At 42.3% G+C, this 17538-nt stretch overlaps 1 protein-coding gene across 4 annotated transcripts in view; it reads left to right on the forward strand.

Moving 5' to 3' along the window:
* Nucleotides 1–17538, forward strand: part of pard3aa (par-3 family cell polarity regulator alpha, a) — an 847887-nt gene that overhangs the window by 585080 nt on the left and 245269 nt on the right. For all 4 annotated transcript variants that reach the window (XM_078233098.1, XM_078233104.1, XM_078233102.1 and 1 more), the window contains exon 16: nucleotides 16764–16947. In XM_078233098.1, coding sequence (XP_078089224.1) covers nucleotides 16764–16947 — 184 coding nt within the window. The remainder of the gene's footprint in view (nucleotides 1–16763; nucleotides 16948–17538) is intronic.

The raw sequence follows: 17538 nt of genomic DNA on the forward strand, positions 1-17538 counted from the left end.
AGGAAATTACAACACAGTAGGAAATCACTTGGCCCATGGTGCCTGAGCCAGCGCAAACTCTTCAACTGCAGCTGTCTACTCTAAACTCATTTTGCTGTTTTGTTCCCCGAACAATTCTGTTTATTCTTCCTTTTCAAATATTTATGCAATTTGTCATTTACTGCAAAGGAATTTGAATCTAAAATGGAGGTGAAAGCCATACACTGCTGTCGCAGGAAATCTGAATTATAATCCAAAAAAATGCTGGTGAAACTCAGCAGGTCTGGCAGCATCTGTGGAGAAGGAAATAGAGTTAATGTTTCAAGTCTCCGAAGGAAAGTCATACAACCTGAAAGGTTCACTCTGCCTCTCCCTCCACAGATGCTGCCAGAACGGCTGAATTTCTTGAACATTTTCTGTTTTTATTATAAATGTAGGGATGTTTTGCTACAACTGGTGACACCAAGTGAGGCAAATGTTTTCTCTCATTGTTTTTAGAGCAAGGAATACTTTACCAGATGTCAGGGATGTTCATTGATGGTTGCAGTGTTCAGTACCATTTCTGACTGCTCAGATACTGAAGCAGTCCATGCTCGCATGCAGCAACACCTGAACAACATTCAGGCTTTAAGTATTAAGTGGCATTCGTGCTAACAAATGACTCTCTCCAAGAAGAGGGAATCTAGACACTTCTCCTTGGTGTTCAATGGCATTACCATTGTTGAATTCCCCACTATCAACATCCTGAGGTTGCCATTGTTCAGAAACATAATTGAAAGGGAAATTCAGAGGCTGGGAATTCTGCGGCCAGTAACCCACCCCCTGACTTCCAAAACTTTGCCCACTACAAAGCATGTCTGGAATGTGATGGAATACTTCGCACTTGGTGAGATGGCTCCAGCGATACTCAAGAAGCTGAACATCATCCAAAACCAAGCAAACAACTTGATCGGCACTTCATCCACCATCTATCACATTCATTCCCTCTGTCACTGTTGCATAGTGATAGAAGTGTATACCATGTGCAAAATGGGCTGCAGCAGCTCACCAGTCCTTCAACAGCACGTTCCAAACCCACCACCTCTACCACATAGAAAAACACGGACTGCAAGTACATGTGCACACCATCACCTACAAATCCCTCTTCTAATTCACGTGCCAAATCCTCATTTAAAATGATGTACCATTCCTTGAATGTCACTGGGTCAAAATCCTGGAACTCCCTTCCTAACAGCACTGCGGATATACCTAATCAGATGGATTGTAGCAGTTCAAGAAACCAGCTCATGACCACCACCTCATGGGAAATTAGGATGAGCAATAAATGCTGGCATTGCCAGCAGCTCTCATATCCCATGAACTTCAGCGCAGTGCCTTGGTGATGGCTCCCTGTATGTGTACTCTTCATGATTCATGAGTTCCATTATTTCTCAGTTTGATGTTCACTGAACTAGATGGAGTCATTTCTCGACTTAAGCTGAAGACAGCAGCCTCATTTTAGAAGCTTAATTGTTTTTTTGGTATTAAATATCCTTAAGTGCTCTTGAGATTAAATTGCTGAATGAATGGTTCGGCGGATGATATTCTGCAGATTTGTCAGTTCACTATTTTTCATCTGTTTGCAGGATTCTTCATTAAGCATAACATTATATGTCAAACTGGTAATGTATTTATCGGGGTTTGACTGTACTTCAATAGTACCTAAGAACGTCTTCATAATATTATCTGTCACTGAGATTTTGATAGGTAGAATTTTGTTCAGTTTCTCTGTACTATGTGCACAAAATGTAACTCGGAAACCCAAGTCCACTTAAAAAGTTTTTGGAGAGTCTTTTTGTTAAATGCAGAAAATTTACATTTTTGGGTTAGAGGCATTGACTATCAGAAGGCTTATTCGACTGTGGGACTGGAGGATGGGAGATGACATCACTGCGGAACATGATCTTGTAACCATATTCACTTTCCAGTGGAAATTGCTGGATAACGATCAGGGGGAGAAGCCTTAATTAAGAATTTCTCTTCTCATTTAGCACAGATTAGGAAGAAAATGCTTTTGTGTCATTCTAAACAAACTCCCAGTTCTTCGCGTTTGGACAAATCTAAGTCATTTTTCAACTTATTAACAAAGTGAGCTGGTGTTTATGGATACGTTTTCACTTGTGGTTCATGGCATGTCTATATGTGAAAGGATCACATTGTTTCACAACAGAAAATTATCGGTTGATGGAAAGGATGGGTGATGGAGTTTATTGCCACATTCTCATTTTTCAAGTTCATAGGATTCATACATAATAAGTTTATCTGTGTCTCATGACGGTAGTCATATGACATGTTCAAAAGTTCAGCTTTTCAGATGTGAGAAGCAGATGCATTTTTGCAGTAGTGCATTCCTTAAGCAATCCCACATCAATGAATTGAATGAATGCATGCATAGCCTTGTCAGGAAGAATTTGTTTGCCTAAACCTCAGAGGTTTTGCTTTTCTATATGAAAGTTTTAGTAAATAGCTAATGTTGTTCTTTTTGAGTGATGATTGATAATTGAGTGATGATTCCAGCTAACCAGGAAAAAAAGTGACTTTGAAAGTATAAGTTGCCCAGAGTGTTAGCAATCATTTTCTCAATCATTTATCATGAAATAGGGACCAACAATAGTCTTGCATTCTGAATCCTAGTCGTCACAAGCTTGATTTGTTTCTGTTCATGAGCTGCTTGGTGTTTTAACTACCATTGTGCTTTGTGAGAAGGAATTTTCTTCCTCTGAAGAGCCTCTGATTTCTTTCTCTCCATTCCATGGAAGTATATTCACTAAAAACAATTCACATTGTAATTCAATTTATTTAATAAGTAAGCTAAAACAACTGGGATTTATGTGGGAAGCCACCACTTTCAGACGATCCAACTTGGAATAGATCTTAGTAAGATATGGTTGGTGGCAACCTTGCACCTCATAAGATGATGTTTGTGCCGTGGTAGTCAACTCTGTTACAAACATTGCTTGGTGTGGCTCAGGAGTTCCACTCTGACATGGCAGCCTCTGGCTCATTTGCTACAGATACAGACAGTGGGTGGAGAAGGTGCATGATCTGCTGGCCTCTTTTCTCTGGGCCCTCTTCTCGACCAGCTGAGCTGTTTCTATCTGCTCGCCTCTTCAAAAGCCCTTCCAAACAGTCAGCCTTGATAGGTTATGGGCCATTGGCAACTGTCTCCCAATTGTCAGTTTCAGTGTCTGCCATATTCACATCTTCTTGGCAGATGTCCTTGTAGGAAGCTATGGACATCCAGAAGGTCATGATCCAGTGACCAGCTCACCATACAAAAGCTCTTTGGGTATGCACCCATCATACATCTGATGAACGTGGCCAAAACAGTGCAAATGCATTGGTTTAGTAATGAGAGTAAGCTGATGGAATGAGCACGCTCCAAGACATCTGAGTCGGTGACCTTGTTCGACCAAAATCAGGATATGAGTACCAGCTGGATTTGATCACCACCAGACATAACTCTCTGAACAGCATTCTCAACGTATGCAGCTACCCAAAGCACTGATTGCTCCCTGGTGTGCATTAGGGTTAGGATGCAACTCTCAACGTCTTTTTTAAATTCAAAGTAGAAATGCTGCCCTATTCTAATCCCCTCAGCCTTCAAGTTTATTTCTGTCCCAATTTCCTTTTGAAATCATTTATCGTCTCTGCTTAAAAGCAAATTATTGCGGATGCTGGAATCTGAAACCGAAAGAGAAAATGCTGGAAAATCTCAGCAGAGAAAAGAGCTGACGTTTCGAGTCCAGATGACCCTTCGTCAAAGCTTTGACAAAGGGCCATCTGGGCTTGAAACGTCAGCTTTTTTCTCTCCTTACAGATGCTGCCAGACCTGTTGAGATTTTCCAGCATTTTCTCTTTTGGCATTGTCTCTGCAGTGAGGCAGTGAGTTCCATGACATTACAATTTGCTACGTAAAAGTAGTTCTTCTTCACATCACCCCTGCATCTTTTGCCCAAAACTACAGCTGTGTCCAATAGCCCTTGTACGATATTAATGAGAAGAGATTTTCTTTGTCTGCTCCATTCAAACCTGTCATAATCTCGTACACCTCTATCAAATCTCCCCACGATTTCCTTTTCCACAAGGAGGGTAAACCTAGCTTTTCCAACTTAATTTTCCAGCCAAAATGCCTCACCCCTACTCTTCTGCATTCTCACATCCTTCCATAAAGCATGGAGACTAAAGCTGGACACAATATTCTAGTTGTAACATAAACAGAGATTTACAAAGTTTCAGCATACGTTCATAGCTCTTGTACTCAATACTCTATATATGGAGCCCAAAATCCCATACAGTTTCCATACTACCAACCTCGATAAAGACCAATGGTTCCTCAGCTGTACTGAACAGGTACTCTCCAGAATTCCCACACAGTGCAAAGGCAAAATGGAACATACTTCAGGGCACTATCTACGATACTGCATTCTCAGCATACAGGAAGCAAGAGTGGAAAAACGTTGACTAATTCAAGGCTAGCATCACTGTGATGCAACCTGTCATTGTAGCCAAGCAGTCCTCTCTCGATAATTACAAGAAACATCAGAATGAAAAGACCCTTAATACACGAAGAGCCGTTCAAAGTAGACTCCAGCAGATCGCTTGGTGATGCGCCAATGACAACTGGTTAGAACTTTACAGAATATCATAATGTTCTTTGAAACAGGGAATGCGAGCTACAAGTATGAAGGGATCAAAAAGGCAACAGGTCCATCAGCAAAGAAAACTACTCCTTCAAAAGCAAAGGCAGTGGAGTTCACCAGCTGTTGAGAAGTGAGTGGAACACTACCTTGAGTTGTTGAGAACGCAGTCACCAGGAAGCTCTAGACACCATAGAAAACCTGTCTAACATGGCAAAGATGAATATTGGACCAATAATGGAGGAGCTTATCAAAACACAGTTATATTTTGGCTAAATATAGACTCGTGAAATAGCAACCACATGCATTTATATAGTATATTTACATAGTGGCACAGCCCAAGGTACTTTACGAGAACAATTATAAAATGTAATTTGGCACTGTAAGTCTTGAGTTTATTAAAGCAGGTGAGGACCAGAAAGGCAGAGCAGTTTAGGGGGCACATTACAGAACTTTGGTCTGAGGCAGCTGATAGCACGGCTAATGGTGAAGTGAAGAAAATTGGGGAAGAGCAAGAGGCCAGAGTGGAAGGATTGAAGAGATCTCGGAGTGTTGCAGGAGGCTAGAGCCAGGAAGGGGAGAGATTAATGTGGCAATTGTTTGGAGTCATGAGTCTGTGTAACACAGAAGGAGGCCATTCAGCCCATCAAGTACATGCCAGTTTTCTGTGGAGAAATCCAATCAGTTCTATTCCCCTGCCTTCATCGCTGAAAAGTGACAACGCTCTGTAGTAATATTAATGAAGTAATCTGTTTGTACTCCAAAATTAAGCCACGGAAATGTCTATAAAGTGGACTTTAAGTGGAGAGAATAAAAGTGCGTGAATATTGACTTTTTAATTATTTCAATCAAGATAAATTTATGCAGCAAATAAATTGTCGCCCCTTTTACCATGTTTAAATGTCATCATTTTTTTTCCACTGCAATCAGAATAACTACTCAAATTGTCACTACATGATGGGGAAAATCTGAGAAACATACTTTTTACACATGGCTTGGCATTCGTTGGTGCCTGCATTCCTTTGGCACCAGGGCAATGTTGGCAAGCAACTGATTCTTGTGGCATTTATTCCCCGTTTGCAGCTACCTGATATGATTCCATGCAATAGTACTTCTTCCTTTTCGTGTCAGGAAATGGATTCATGTGAAATACCATTGCAAGGCAGAGTTATCTCGACTTTTTCACTCTGAAATCACTCGTGGCCAGGAGCAAGTTTCCTGACATTGGATGAAGGTGATATGCTTTTCAAGGAGTTAATTTCCAGGATTCGGGTAGCATTTCCTACAACTGTCCCACATATAAATATAGCACCAGTATTCGTCGATGGCACCCAAAAGAAAAGCTACTTTACAGCCTCACAATCAAAATAATTACCGACAAAGTTAAAATTGCCAAGAGCTACATTTTTATCTGAGCATCTAAGACAAATGTTGGGGAAGTGCTCCAAAAAAAAATTCAAGATGAAGTCTGCTTCAAGATGTTTTTATATTGGGCATCTAGATTTTCATTCATTCCTTTTTAGATATTAAGCATCACTCCGGCAGAGTAAGCAACCTTTTCCCCATGCTGCTCCAATTATTTATAGAATTTGAAGTGGTAACTTCTGGAGAAGCATTCATTTAATTTTGTTTACTCAGTTGACACTACTCAATATCAAATTTGTTTCCCTGCATCCCCTGATTTTCAATATACCAGAGACGCATTGCATCAAAACTAACAAGGAAGAGGTGTTGAGAATTTATTCATCCAGGAAGGATGGTCATCTGGAATTCATCACTTGCAAGGGCAGTGGAGGCAAATGCCCTCATCTCATTTAAAAGGTGCTTAGATATGCATCAAAAATATTTAACTTAGAAGGCTACAGATCAAGGACTGGGAAGAGGGATTTGGCTTGGCTTTTTTTTTGCCATTACTATGAATCAATGAAAGGCGAACCCTTCACTTCAGTTTTTTCTTTTGACCAAATGTATTCTGGCAGACCTTCACACAAAACCAACTGATTGAGGTAATAACAAACCAGCGGGCTGTATTATTACCCAAGGAGGCTTCCAGAAATTGGACCTTCAGGTCATGCCGTTGCATTATTGAATATTCAAGGGGTTGCCAAAGCAGACACACACCTGCAGATATCATCCTGACTTAATCTGAGTTTGTTTATTTGGTTTGACCTAAAAAGAGGGCAAGTGTTAGTCACTGCAGACTACCTTAAACTGCCTCAATCTGAGGATCATTAAAATGACAAATTAATCCTTTTTTTAATTCTCCCTTCCATTGTTGTCCACCCCACCCACTTAATTGTGTGTAAATACAATTCAAATTAGCAAACCTAGTGACTCATTTGCTGTGGGTGAAGAGCACAAGAAATAGGAGCAGGAGTAGAGCGCATGGCCCATCAAGTCTGTTCCCCCATTCAACATGGACACGGCTGATCTTGAGCTTCAACTCCTGCTCCTCATGTCCCTTAATTCCCTGAGAGAACAAAAATCTGTCAATCCCAGCCTTAAATGTATTCAATGATGGAGCAGCTGTCACTCGCTGGGGTAGAGAATTCCAAAGATTCACAACCCTTTGATTTATGTAATTTCTCCTCCTCTCAATCCTAAATGATTGGCAGTGCCCAAGGGTGTCTGCAGCGATTGAGGCATCTCTCGGAGTGTCATGGGAAAAGTATTCACCCATGTTGCTCTTGTTAGACTGCAGGTCCTGGCTAAATGCATCCACCCCAAATTCCAGTGTGGTTTTAGAACTGGAAGATTTATGATTGATATGATCCCTCATTCCGACAGCTGCAATAGAAATGCTGTGACCAAAGGAGACCGCGATATATTGCCTTCATCAATATTGCCAAGGCATTTGAACATGAGCAAAGGCAGTCTATTTAAGCTGCCGAAGAAAATTGGCTGCCCACTGAAGCTGCTTAATGTGACCTCTTTCCATGACAATGCGATGGGGTAAGGTCAGCTATGAAAGGCAGCCCTTTGAAATCCGCAGTGGGTTAAACAGGGTTGTCTTCTGGCACTGACGCCCTTTGGCGTATTCTTTTTGCTACTGTCATATGACTTAAGGCCATGTATAGAGGATGTCTACTTACATATCAGAACTGGTGGAAAGTAGTTCAGTCTTGCTTGCCTGAGATCCAAAATGAAGTTGTGGACCAGGTTGTCATCAGCGATATTTTCAATGTTTGCAATGTCGCACTATACCAAGGGACAAATAGACACTCTCTCATTCCTCCAGATAATGGTTTGATCATCAGCATCAGGAAATTATGATCCAGGATGTTGTTGATCCAAGACACTGTCATACCGCTATCCAACAGCATTGACAATCTGATGCTGGAGGTCATTGACCTGCAACCTGTCACTTAACACTAAAATGAACACGGTCTTCGCAAAATCTGCAGCTGTTTTGTCCATGCTGAGTAAGAGATGGTGGGACAACAGCAACCTGACTGAGAACAACAAACTGCAAGTCTACCAAATCTGCATCCTCAGAACCTTGCTCCACTATGATGAAACCTGAATGGCAAATACTAGGCAGGAGAAATGGCTGAACAATTTCCACTTTCTCTATCTCGGACCGAACCCCAGCATTCCTTGGCAGGACAAGGTCACTAACTTAGAGGTTCTGATTCCATCAGCACGCACTCATTGCTAAGCCAACAAAATCTGTGTTGGCTTGGGATACTTTCATCGGATAGATGATGGCCACATACCCAAAGAATTTCTGTGCAGTGAACTTTTGTTAAGCAATAGAGAGAGTTTTAAGTGAGTTACATTTGTGCTTGTGGGAATGAAGTGTGGCTTGTGTTTGAGCTTGACTTGTATTTCTGCAGTTGAGTGTTGTTAATTGGAGTTTAGTTTCACTTTAAAAGATGCCTGTATTTTTACAACTCTAAAGCAAGCACAGGGTATAAATAAAACTGGACTCTTGCCTAACAACCGAGAGGCCACAAGAACAGAAAGCAGTTTTAGTTCAGTTAGAAGAAGGTAACTCCGGATTCCGCAGCTTTTTCCGGAATCTGCTGGAATAGGCGTGAAGGGAGACTGCTGAGAGCAGGCCCCAAGCTGAAGAACAGGGGAGAAGGACAGGAGGAAGTTCCAGGAAAACCTTATAGTCAAATCTTATAGTCCTGTTCAGTGAAGTTAAAAGTGAGGAGCAGAGTAAGACTCAAAAAAGAATCTATTGGGAGCAGATGCAAAGCAAAGTGGGCTTGCGAAAATTCAGAAATCCGAGGATACCCAAAGGTTGTTGAAACCTTACTACAGGATTCTGAAGCACTGAAGTTTTGATAGTGGCTAGGTATCTGATAGATTGTGTGGAAGTTCACCTTCCTTGAATACACCTGGTGCTCCAGGGCAGAGGACCATTAAAAGGTATGGTTTAAACCCTGGAGGTGGATCCTTGGTGAAGACGTTAGAGAGAAAGCAGAGTTCCAGTGTGACAAGCATCGGGGGGGGGGGGGGGGGGGGGGGTGCACGATGCGATTTGATGAGAAGCGGGGGTGCGATTTGATGAGAAATCCACAAAAGTTGTTTAGGTGGCATCTGCCACTTGGTTTCAGAGTATGGGGTGTCTGACCAAAGATCGCCTATTGATTTACATGGACTGTGTACTTATTGAGAATATGTGTAAGATAAACTTTGTAACTTGTGTTATCCTTGTGAATCTGTACATATCCGTAAAGGTATAATTGGGGTGATGAAGGCATCATGTGATTTAGTTCATCCCTTGTTTAATAAATGTTTTATTCTTTTGTTAAAAGTTCAGCTGTTGACTCCTGTGACTCTATTCAGTAGTTACCCTCCATGTAGCAAAACAAAAAGTTCTAGTTCGAATCTATCAAGCTGGGTACCAACCTGGGATCTGATTTATCCAGTAGTAATATCAGCTGGGCTCTTAACACTAGTCACTGGGTCACAGAAGGTAGACATTGACACTGGCAACTGAGAGACAGTCACTGACAACCATAAACCTGTGGAGGCTGACTGAAAGGACATTTGAAATGAAAACGTTGGCTGGTCAAGAAGACAACTGGGAGAAAACAGAGCCTAGTAAATTGTCACTTTCTCAGCCTACTGTCTTCACTTGCAACAATTGCAGCAGATACTGCCATGATAAGAGTGGGGTTCCTGAGCTGCACCAGGCGATGCTTAACACAGAGTTGACCAGCATGACGCAAAGCTTCATCTTAAGCAGTGGGAGGGCGCCACTACACAGTTGAAATAGAAAACAAGTTCGGTTGCGAACCCACAAGAAGTAGGCCATTTACAAGCAGAAAGCCTATGAATAAAATCAAGCTTTTTCAGAAACATATGAATCAACTGCCATCTTTTTATTTTGATGTATTATGTATTAAGAAGGTACACAGGAGTTTTATCCTGAATGCTACCTGCTTATTACAGGCAATCAATCTTAACACAGCAGGGGAGAATTGAGATTTAAACTCATCACAGCCAGTCATTCTCAAAGGCATGATGCATTCCCCTGAGATAGTGTGAATCTTGCAGTTCAGTACTAGGGGCAGAATCTGAGAGTTACCCAAAGGGGAATCTCCCTTTACTCCAAAAAGTTAAAAGTGGCAGATGTTTGGTGAGGAAATGAAATGAGAGTTATTTGGTGTTTCCAAGAGAGTGGCACAACCAAAAGAAAACGTGACTTATGTTTGATTTGAGCATTTCATTTCATTTTGACTGAAGCGATTTCTTTAATCACGCTCTGTTGTTGGGAGGAAAGAGAGAAATACTTTTTTTGGATATGTTAACAAGGCCATTAGTTAATTTGAAGTTGCACAGTCGCACAGGTACGGAAAAGTTTGATTTAATTTGTTGGAAGCTGACCCCTCCGGTACTATAAATTTTCTATTGTTGAATCGATTTGCACAATTTGGTGGTCCCAATTTTTAAAAAACCTACTTGTAAAACGTTGATGCAAAAATAATTTGCACGACAGTCAAATAGGTCATTTCCATATTGTAGTACTTGTTTGCTGAAGACTTCAACCGTACTTCCTGATTCTGTGAAAGCCAACAAAACTATTATAGCATCTTAGAATCATACAACCCCTATAGTGCAGAAGGAGGCCATTTGGCCCATCGAGTCTGCAATCCCACCCAGGGCACATCCCTGTAATCCCAAGGATTTACCCTGCCAACCTCCTGACACTAAGGGGCACTTTAGCATGGCCAGTCAACCTAACCCGCACATCTTTGGACTGTGGGAGGAAACCGGAGCACCCGGAGAAAACCAGCACAGGGAGAACACGCAAACTCCTCGCAGTCACGCAAGGCCAAAATTGAACCCGGGTCCCTAGCGCTGGGAGGCAGCAGTACTAATAACCACTGTGCCATCATGCCGCCCAAAATTCATAGAATCCCTTCAGTGCAGAAGGAGGCCATTCAGCCCATCGAGTCTGCACCTACTCTCTGACAAAGCATCTTCCCTGGGCCTATGCCCCCCACCCTATCCCCGTAACCCCGTGCATTTACCATTGCCAATCCACCTAACCTACACATCCCTGGCAGGAAACTCCAGCACCAGAGGAAACCCACGCAAACACAGGGAGAACATGCAAATTCCACACAGTCTCACAAGGCTGGTATTGAACCCGGTTCCCTGGCACTTTGGGGCAACAGTGCTAGCCACTGTGCCATCATAAGATAGAACATAGAACAATACAGCACAGAACAGGCCCTTCGGCCCACAATGTTGTGCCGAGCTTTATCTGAAACCAAGATCAAGCTATCCCACTCCCTATCATCCTGGTGTGCTCCATGTGCCTATCCAATAACCGCTTAAATGTTCCTAAAGTGTCTGACTCCACTATCACTGCAGGCAGTCCATTCCACACCCCAACCACTCTCTGAGTAAAGAACCTACCTCGGACATCCTTCCTATATCTCCCACCATGAACCCTATAGTTATGCCCCCTTGTAATAGCTCCATCCACCCGAGGAAATAGTTTTTGAACATTCACTCTATCTATCCCCTTCATCATTTTATAAGCCTCTATTAAGTCTCCCCTCAACCTCCTCCGCTCCAGAGAGAACAGCCCTAGCTCCCTCAACCTTTCCTCATAAGACCTACCCTCCAAACCAGGCAGCATCCTGGTAAATCTCCTTTGCACTCTTTCCAGCGCTTCCACATCCTTCTTATAGTGAGGTGACCAGAACTGCACACAATATTCCAAATGTGGTCTCACCAAGGTCCTGTACAGTTGCAGCATAACCCCACGGCTCTCACAATGTTCACAAATTTGCATTCCACAGCTTAACCTTGCGGCTCTCGAGGCAGGGAAACCCTTGAAGTTTCAATCTTCAGTATCTGAGTATAGGTTAAATATCAACAAGTCCTGTCTTGCTGGCTTTTTGCCATTGTTAATATTAACAACTCTGACAATTTGAAAAGCTTTGCCTGCCTGAGTCAGCAAAATGCCACAGCAGGGTCAACCAATCAAAATGTGACATCAGTACAGAGTTTTGAACAGTCCAATTTTTACTAATGCAAAGCTAAATTGACTCAAAATCGATAACGTCGAGAGTCTTCTGGTCTTGCTGGTGGCAAGCTTGGAGTGGGAAGAGAATTTACTGAGGCGGGATGATGGCTTTCTGGAAACTGGCTGCCTTCCCGCCTCTGACAGAGTTAAATTCTGGGGAGAAAATAGAAGCAGGAGTAGGCCATTCAGCCCTTCGAGCCTGCTCCGTCATTCATGATGATCACGGCTGGTCATCAAAATCAAAATCCTGATCCCACCTTGCCCCCATGTTCCTTGATCTCTTTAGCCCCAAGAGCTATCTCTAATTTCTTCTTAAAATCGCACAACGTTTTGGCCTCAACTACTTTTTGTGGCAGTGAATTCCACCCATTCACCCCTCTCTGGGTGAAGAAATTCCCCCCCGCCTCAGTCCTAAAAGATTTGCCCCTTATTTTCAAACTATGACCCCTAGCTCTATGGCAGTAACTTCATCTTCCAAAAGCAGACGTATTTTCAGATCAAACTACAGCATTGCTGAAATGGTTTACATTGTCTATAGAAGATAGAGTGTGCCCATAGAAACCTGCCAAAGTTAACAGTCATGTTGGCAAGCATTTAAACCCTGAGTTCCACCCAGTGTGGGGGGGGTTTCCTTCCTGATTAAGAAAGTTAAAATTACCTCCTTCTGGTCGCCAGGACAGTGCATGGATACAAACAACTGTGGAGGGTATTATAACCAACTTCAATGCTCCCCTTGCCCAACATCTTTTTCAACAGGGATCACTGAATAGTGCTCAGAAACAAAAATACTGGGATGCTGGTGTCAATGAGTGTCCCCACACCCCACCAGCTGAGATGAGTGTTAATTTTATTGAAACATGAGGCGGTTTCACGGGGTAGATGCTGAGAGGATGCTTCCCCTTTAGGGGGAAGCTAGAACCAGGATGCACGGTTTCAGAATAAGGGGACCCCCATTTAAGGTAGGCACTTGAGTTGGTTCTTTGGTCATCCCTTCACTTGTTATACAGCCTGTTGACACTTTACACATACTGATTATACTTATGCTTGCATTTGTTTATTAGCACTCGTGATTACTTGTAAAGACTTTCTTGGGCTTTACTTTGATTTGCCCACAGAACATGAATTTTTAATATTTAACGTGGAATTATTAAAAAGCTAACTTCCTTCAATTCAAGACTTGGTTGGTTTTGGTCATTAAATTTAAATATTTCCTGATGTTTTTCTTTTAAACATATGAAAGCAGCAATCCTGTTGAGTTAAAATTGCGACCACTAATAATTTGTGAAATAAAACACTTTTTTTAATGTTAAGAAAGGTAGGAGGATTATGTCGATCTCAGAAGTGCTGGCATATGGTTCTGAGGCTCGACATTCCTGCAATTTTAACTCATTTCCATGTGGTAGTATACCACATGATGCCCTTGCTGCCATGCTTTCCAGTATGAGGTTGGCAAAACTGACCGGTTGGGTTGCAGTAGACAAACAGGTGCTATTAAAAATGTAAACAAGCAAATAATGGATGCGTGCAAAAACGGAACAGCAATAATCATGGGGGATTTTAACCTGCATATTGATTGGTTGACTCAAGTCGGACACGGTGGACTTGAGGAAGAGTTCTTAGAATGCTGTCGGGATAGTTTCCTCGAACAGTATGTTACAGAACCTACGAGAGAGCGAGCTACACTGGGAGCGCAGACTAGTTGGTAGGACAGCTGAGCAACAGTGGCGGATTTTTAAGGAGATTTTTCTCAATAGATCAGCAAAAATATATTCCTGTGATAAAAAAGGAATGTAAGAAAAGGGATAACCAGCCGTGGATAACTAAGGAAATAAAGGAGAATATTAAATTAAAAACCGATGCGTACAGAGTGGCCAAAACTAGTGGGGAATTAGAAGATTGGGAAAGCTTTAAAAAACAACAAAGGACTACTAAGAAAGTGATAAAGAAAGGAAAGATAGATTATGAAACTAAACTAGCACAAAATATAAAAACTGATAGTAAAAGTTTTTACAAATATATAAAAAGGAAAAGAGTAGCTAAAGTAAATGTTGGACCCTTAGAAGACGAGATGGGGACTTAATAATGGGAAACGAGGAAATGGCCGAGGCCTTAAACAAGTTTTTTGTGTCGGTCTTCATGGTAGAGGACACAAATAGGACACACGAAAATTGAGGTCGTGGGACTGTAGGGGGTGAGGTCCTTAAAACGATTACTATTACTAAAGAGGTAGTGCTTGATAGGCTAATGGGACTAAAGGTAGACAAGTCCCCGGGCCCGGATGGAATGCATCCCAGGGTACTGAAAGAAATGGCAGAAGTAATAGCGGATTTATCAAAATTTATCAAAATTCGCTGGACTCTGGGGAAGTGCCGGCTGATTGGAAAACAGCTAATGTGACGCCACTGTTTAAAAAAGGAGGTAGACAAAAGGCGGGTAACTACAGGCCGGTTAGCTTAACGTCCATAGTTGGGAAATTGCTGGAATCCATCATTAAAGAAGAAATAGCAGGACACCTGGAAAAAAATGGTTTGATCAAGCAGATGCAGCATGGATTCATGAAGGGAAAGTCGTGTTTGACGAATTTACTGGATTTTTATGAAGATGTAACGAGTGCGGTTGACAGAGGGGAACCGGTGGATGTGGTGTTTTTGGATTTCCAGAAGGCGTTCGATAAGGTGCCTCACAAAAGGCTGCTGCAGAAGATTAGGATACACGGAGTTGGGGGTAAAGTGTTAGCGTGGATTGAGGATTGGCTATCTAACAGGAAGCAGAGAGTTGAAATAAATGGGTGCTTTTCTGGTTGGCAGTTGGTGACTAGTGGCGTGCCGCAGGGATCGGTGCTGGGGACTCAATTGTTTACCATATACATAGACGATCTGGAGGAGGGGACCGAGTGTAGGGTAACAAAGTTTGCGATGATACAAAGATGAGTGGGAAAGCGAATTGCGTGGAGGATGCGGGAAGTCTGCAGAGAGATTTGGATAGGCTAAGTGAGTGGGCGAGGATCTGGCAGATGGAGTATAACGTTGACAAGTGTGAGGTTATCCACTTTGGAAGGAATAATAGTAAAATGGACTATTATTTAAATGGTGAAAAATTACAACATACTACTGTGCAGAGGGACCTGGGAGTCCTTGTGCATGAATTGCAAAAACTCAGTTTGCAGGTGCAGCAGGTGATCAAGAAGGCAAATGGAATGTTGGCCTTTATCGCGAGAGGGGTGGAGTATAAAAGCAGGGAGGTCTTGCTGCAATTGTACAAGGTACTGGTGAGGCCGCAACTGGAGTACTGTGTGCGTGCAATTTTGGTCCCCTTATTTGCGGAAGGATGTATTGGCCTTGGAGGGAGTACAGAGAAGGTTCACCAGGTTGATACCGGAGATGAGGGGGTTAGCTTATGAGGAGAGATTGAGTAGATTGGGCCTGTACTCGTTGGAGTTTAGAAGGCTGAGGGGAGATCTTATAGAGACATATAAGATAATGAAGGGGCTAGACAGGGTAGAGGCAGAGAGATTCTTTCCATTTAGAAAGGAAACAAGAACTAGAGGACACAGCCTCAAAATAGGGGGGAGTCAGTTTAGGACAGAGTTGAGGAGGAACTTCTTCTCTCAGAGGGTAGTGAATCTCTGGAATTCTCTGCCCATTGAAGCAGTGGAGGCTACCTCGTTAAATATGTTTAAGTCACAGGTAGATAGATTTCTGATCAATAAGGGAATTATGGTGAGCGGGCGGGTAAGTGGAACTAAACCACTATCAGGTCAGCCATGATCTTATTGAATGGCGGGGCAGGCTCGAGGGGCTAGATGGCCTACTCCTGCTCCTATTTCTTATGTTCTTATGTTCTTATTGCAGCTTCTTAAGTATACTGAAAAGAAGCTGTGGTGAGCCATTGGAATTTATTCTCTTTCGCAGCTCATTGAAATATGAAGCATGCATACTCCTTGTAAAAACAAAACCACCTCCTCTGTATGTCGCAGTTACTTTTTATTCTTATCTCTTCCTGACCCCGCTGCCCACCTGGGCCACTCCACCCAATGATGCACCACTTCCCAGCCAAGAACTCAGGTGTGCAAATAACCTGCTTCTGGGTCTCTGGCTCTGCTGCTGTTGAGCCAGCTGTTAAGACTGCTCATCTCCTCTCCTCCACCCCCACCCCCACCCCCCAAAAACAAACTTTTTTGTTTGCTTTGTTTCTTCTTTCCTTCCCCATGGAGGGTGTTCTGCTTTTCCACAGCTCTCCCAGTAGCGTGGCTGAGATCAAAAAGAGTGGTCTGGAATGAGTGCAGCCTTCCTTTCATTAATGCATTAATGTTTTCAAGCTGAGCGAGATAATTATGAATTCTTTCAGTGAAGGAAAACAGCTTTACTTTTTTCATATGAACAAATGGGATTCAGCAGTAAAATTAGCAACATTTATTCTGATCTTTAACTCAAATGCCGAGTTTTGTAACATCTGAAACACGTAACAAGAATAAAAAGTGGATTGAAGGTGAAATGTTGGTGCCTTTAAAGGCGTTTTCTAATTTTGATGATAATGCAACATGAAGTGAGTGCCAATCATCATGTTACTTTTGTGTTATTTTTGACCCAAGTCCTAATTTCTATAAACAGGTAACTACCATATGTCTCCAACGGTGAACATGACCCAAGACGACATAGTTATTATTGAGGATGACAGACCACCTGGCAATCTTCCTCGGCTGTCCAACCAGTCATCTGTGGGTTATCATCAGGACATGAATTCTGTACCGTCTGGTCTGTGGGTGAAAGAACCTGATAAAGATAAAACTGATGGGTAAGAGCACAGTTTCAGTTGAATGGTGATCAATTTTAAAACTGTTCCTTCAAGCTTGTTGTCACTGATGGGGATCATTTAATTGGTGATATTTTAATAATAGCTCTCTAATACTTCTCTCTCCTGCCACCCACTACCCCACCCCCATTACTTATGTTCCTATTTCCTATATTTTCCCTTTCTGCTGCACCATTCCATAGTCACCAGCAGCTATTGCTCCTCAATGGCAGGTTCTTCTGTTTCCAATATGAATTCATCCTGTCTTATCTCTAATCTAGCAGAGGCCACTTGATAGTGATCAGAAAGGCAAATGCCTAGTTGTGATTTTTAATTGCATGGCTGATTTAGCATTGGTAGTACGGAGCTTGAATCTTGCTGGAAAAAAGGGACTTTTTGTCAAAGGTTGCACTCCCAGGACAAGTCACAAGCATATTCATGTAAGGCAAAACAAGAAGTTTATACTGTATGAGAAGAGGGTGCTAGTTGGTTGTCTCACCTGGAGTCTGAGTAACACCATTGGCCCTTATTGTCACTAATCTTATTTCATCCATAATAATTTCATATGTCATACCGAAAGAAAATGATTTTCTC

This window comes from Mustelus asterias, chromosome 2 (genome assembly GCF_964213995.1).
Source record: "Mustelus asterias chromosome 2, sMusAst1.hap1.1, whole genome shotgun sequence".
NCBI lineage: Eukaryota > Metazoa > Chordata > Chondrichthyes > Carcharhiniformes > Triakidae > Mustelus > Mustelus asterias.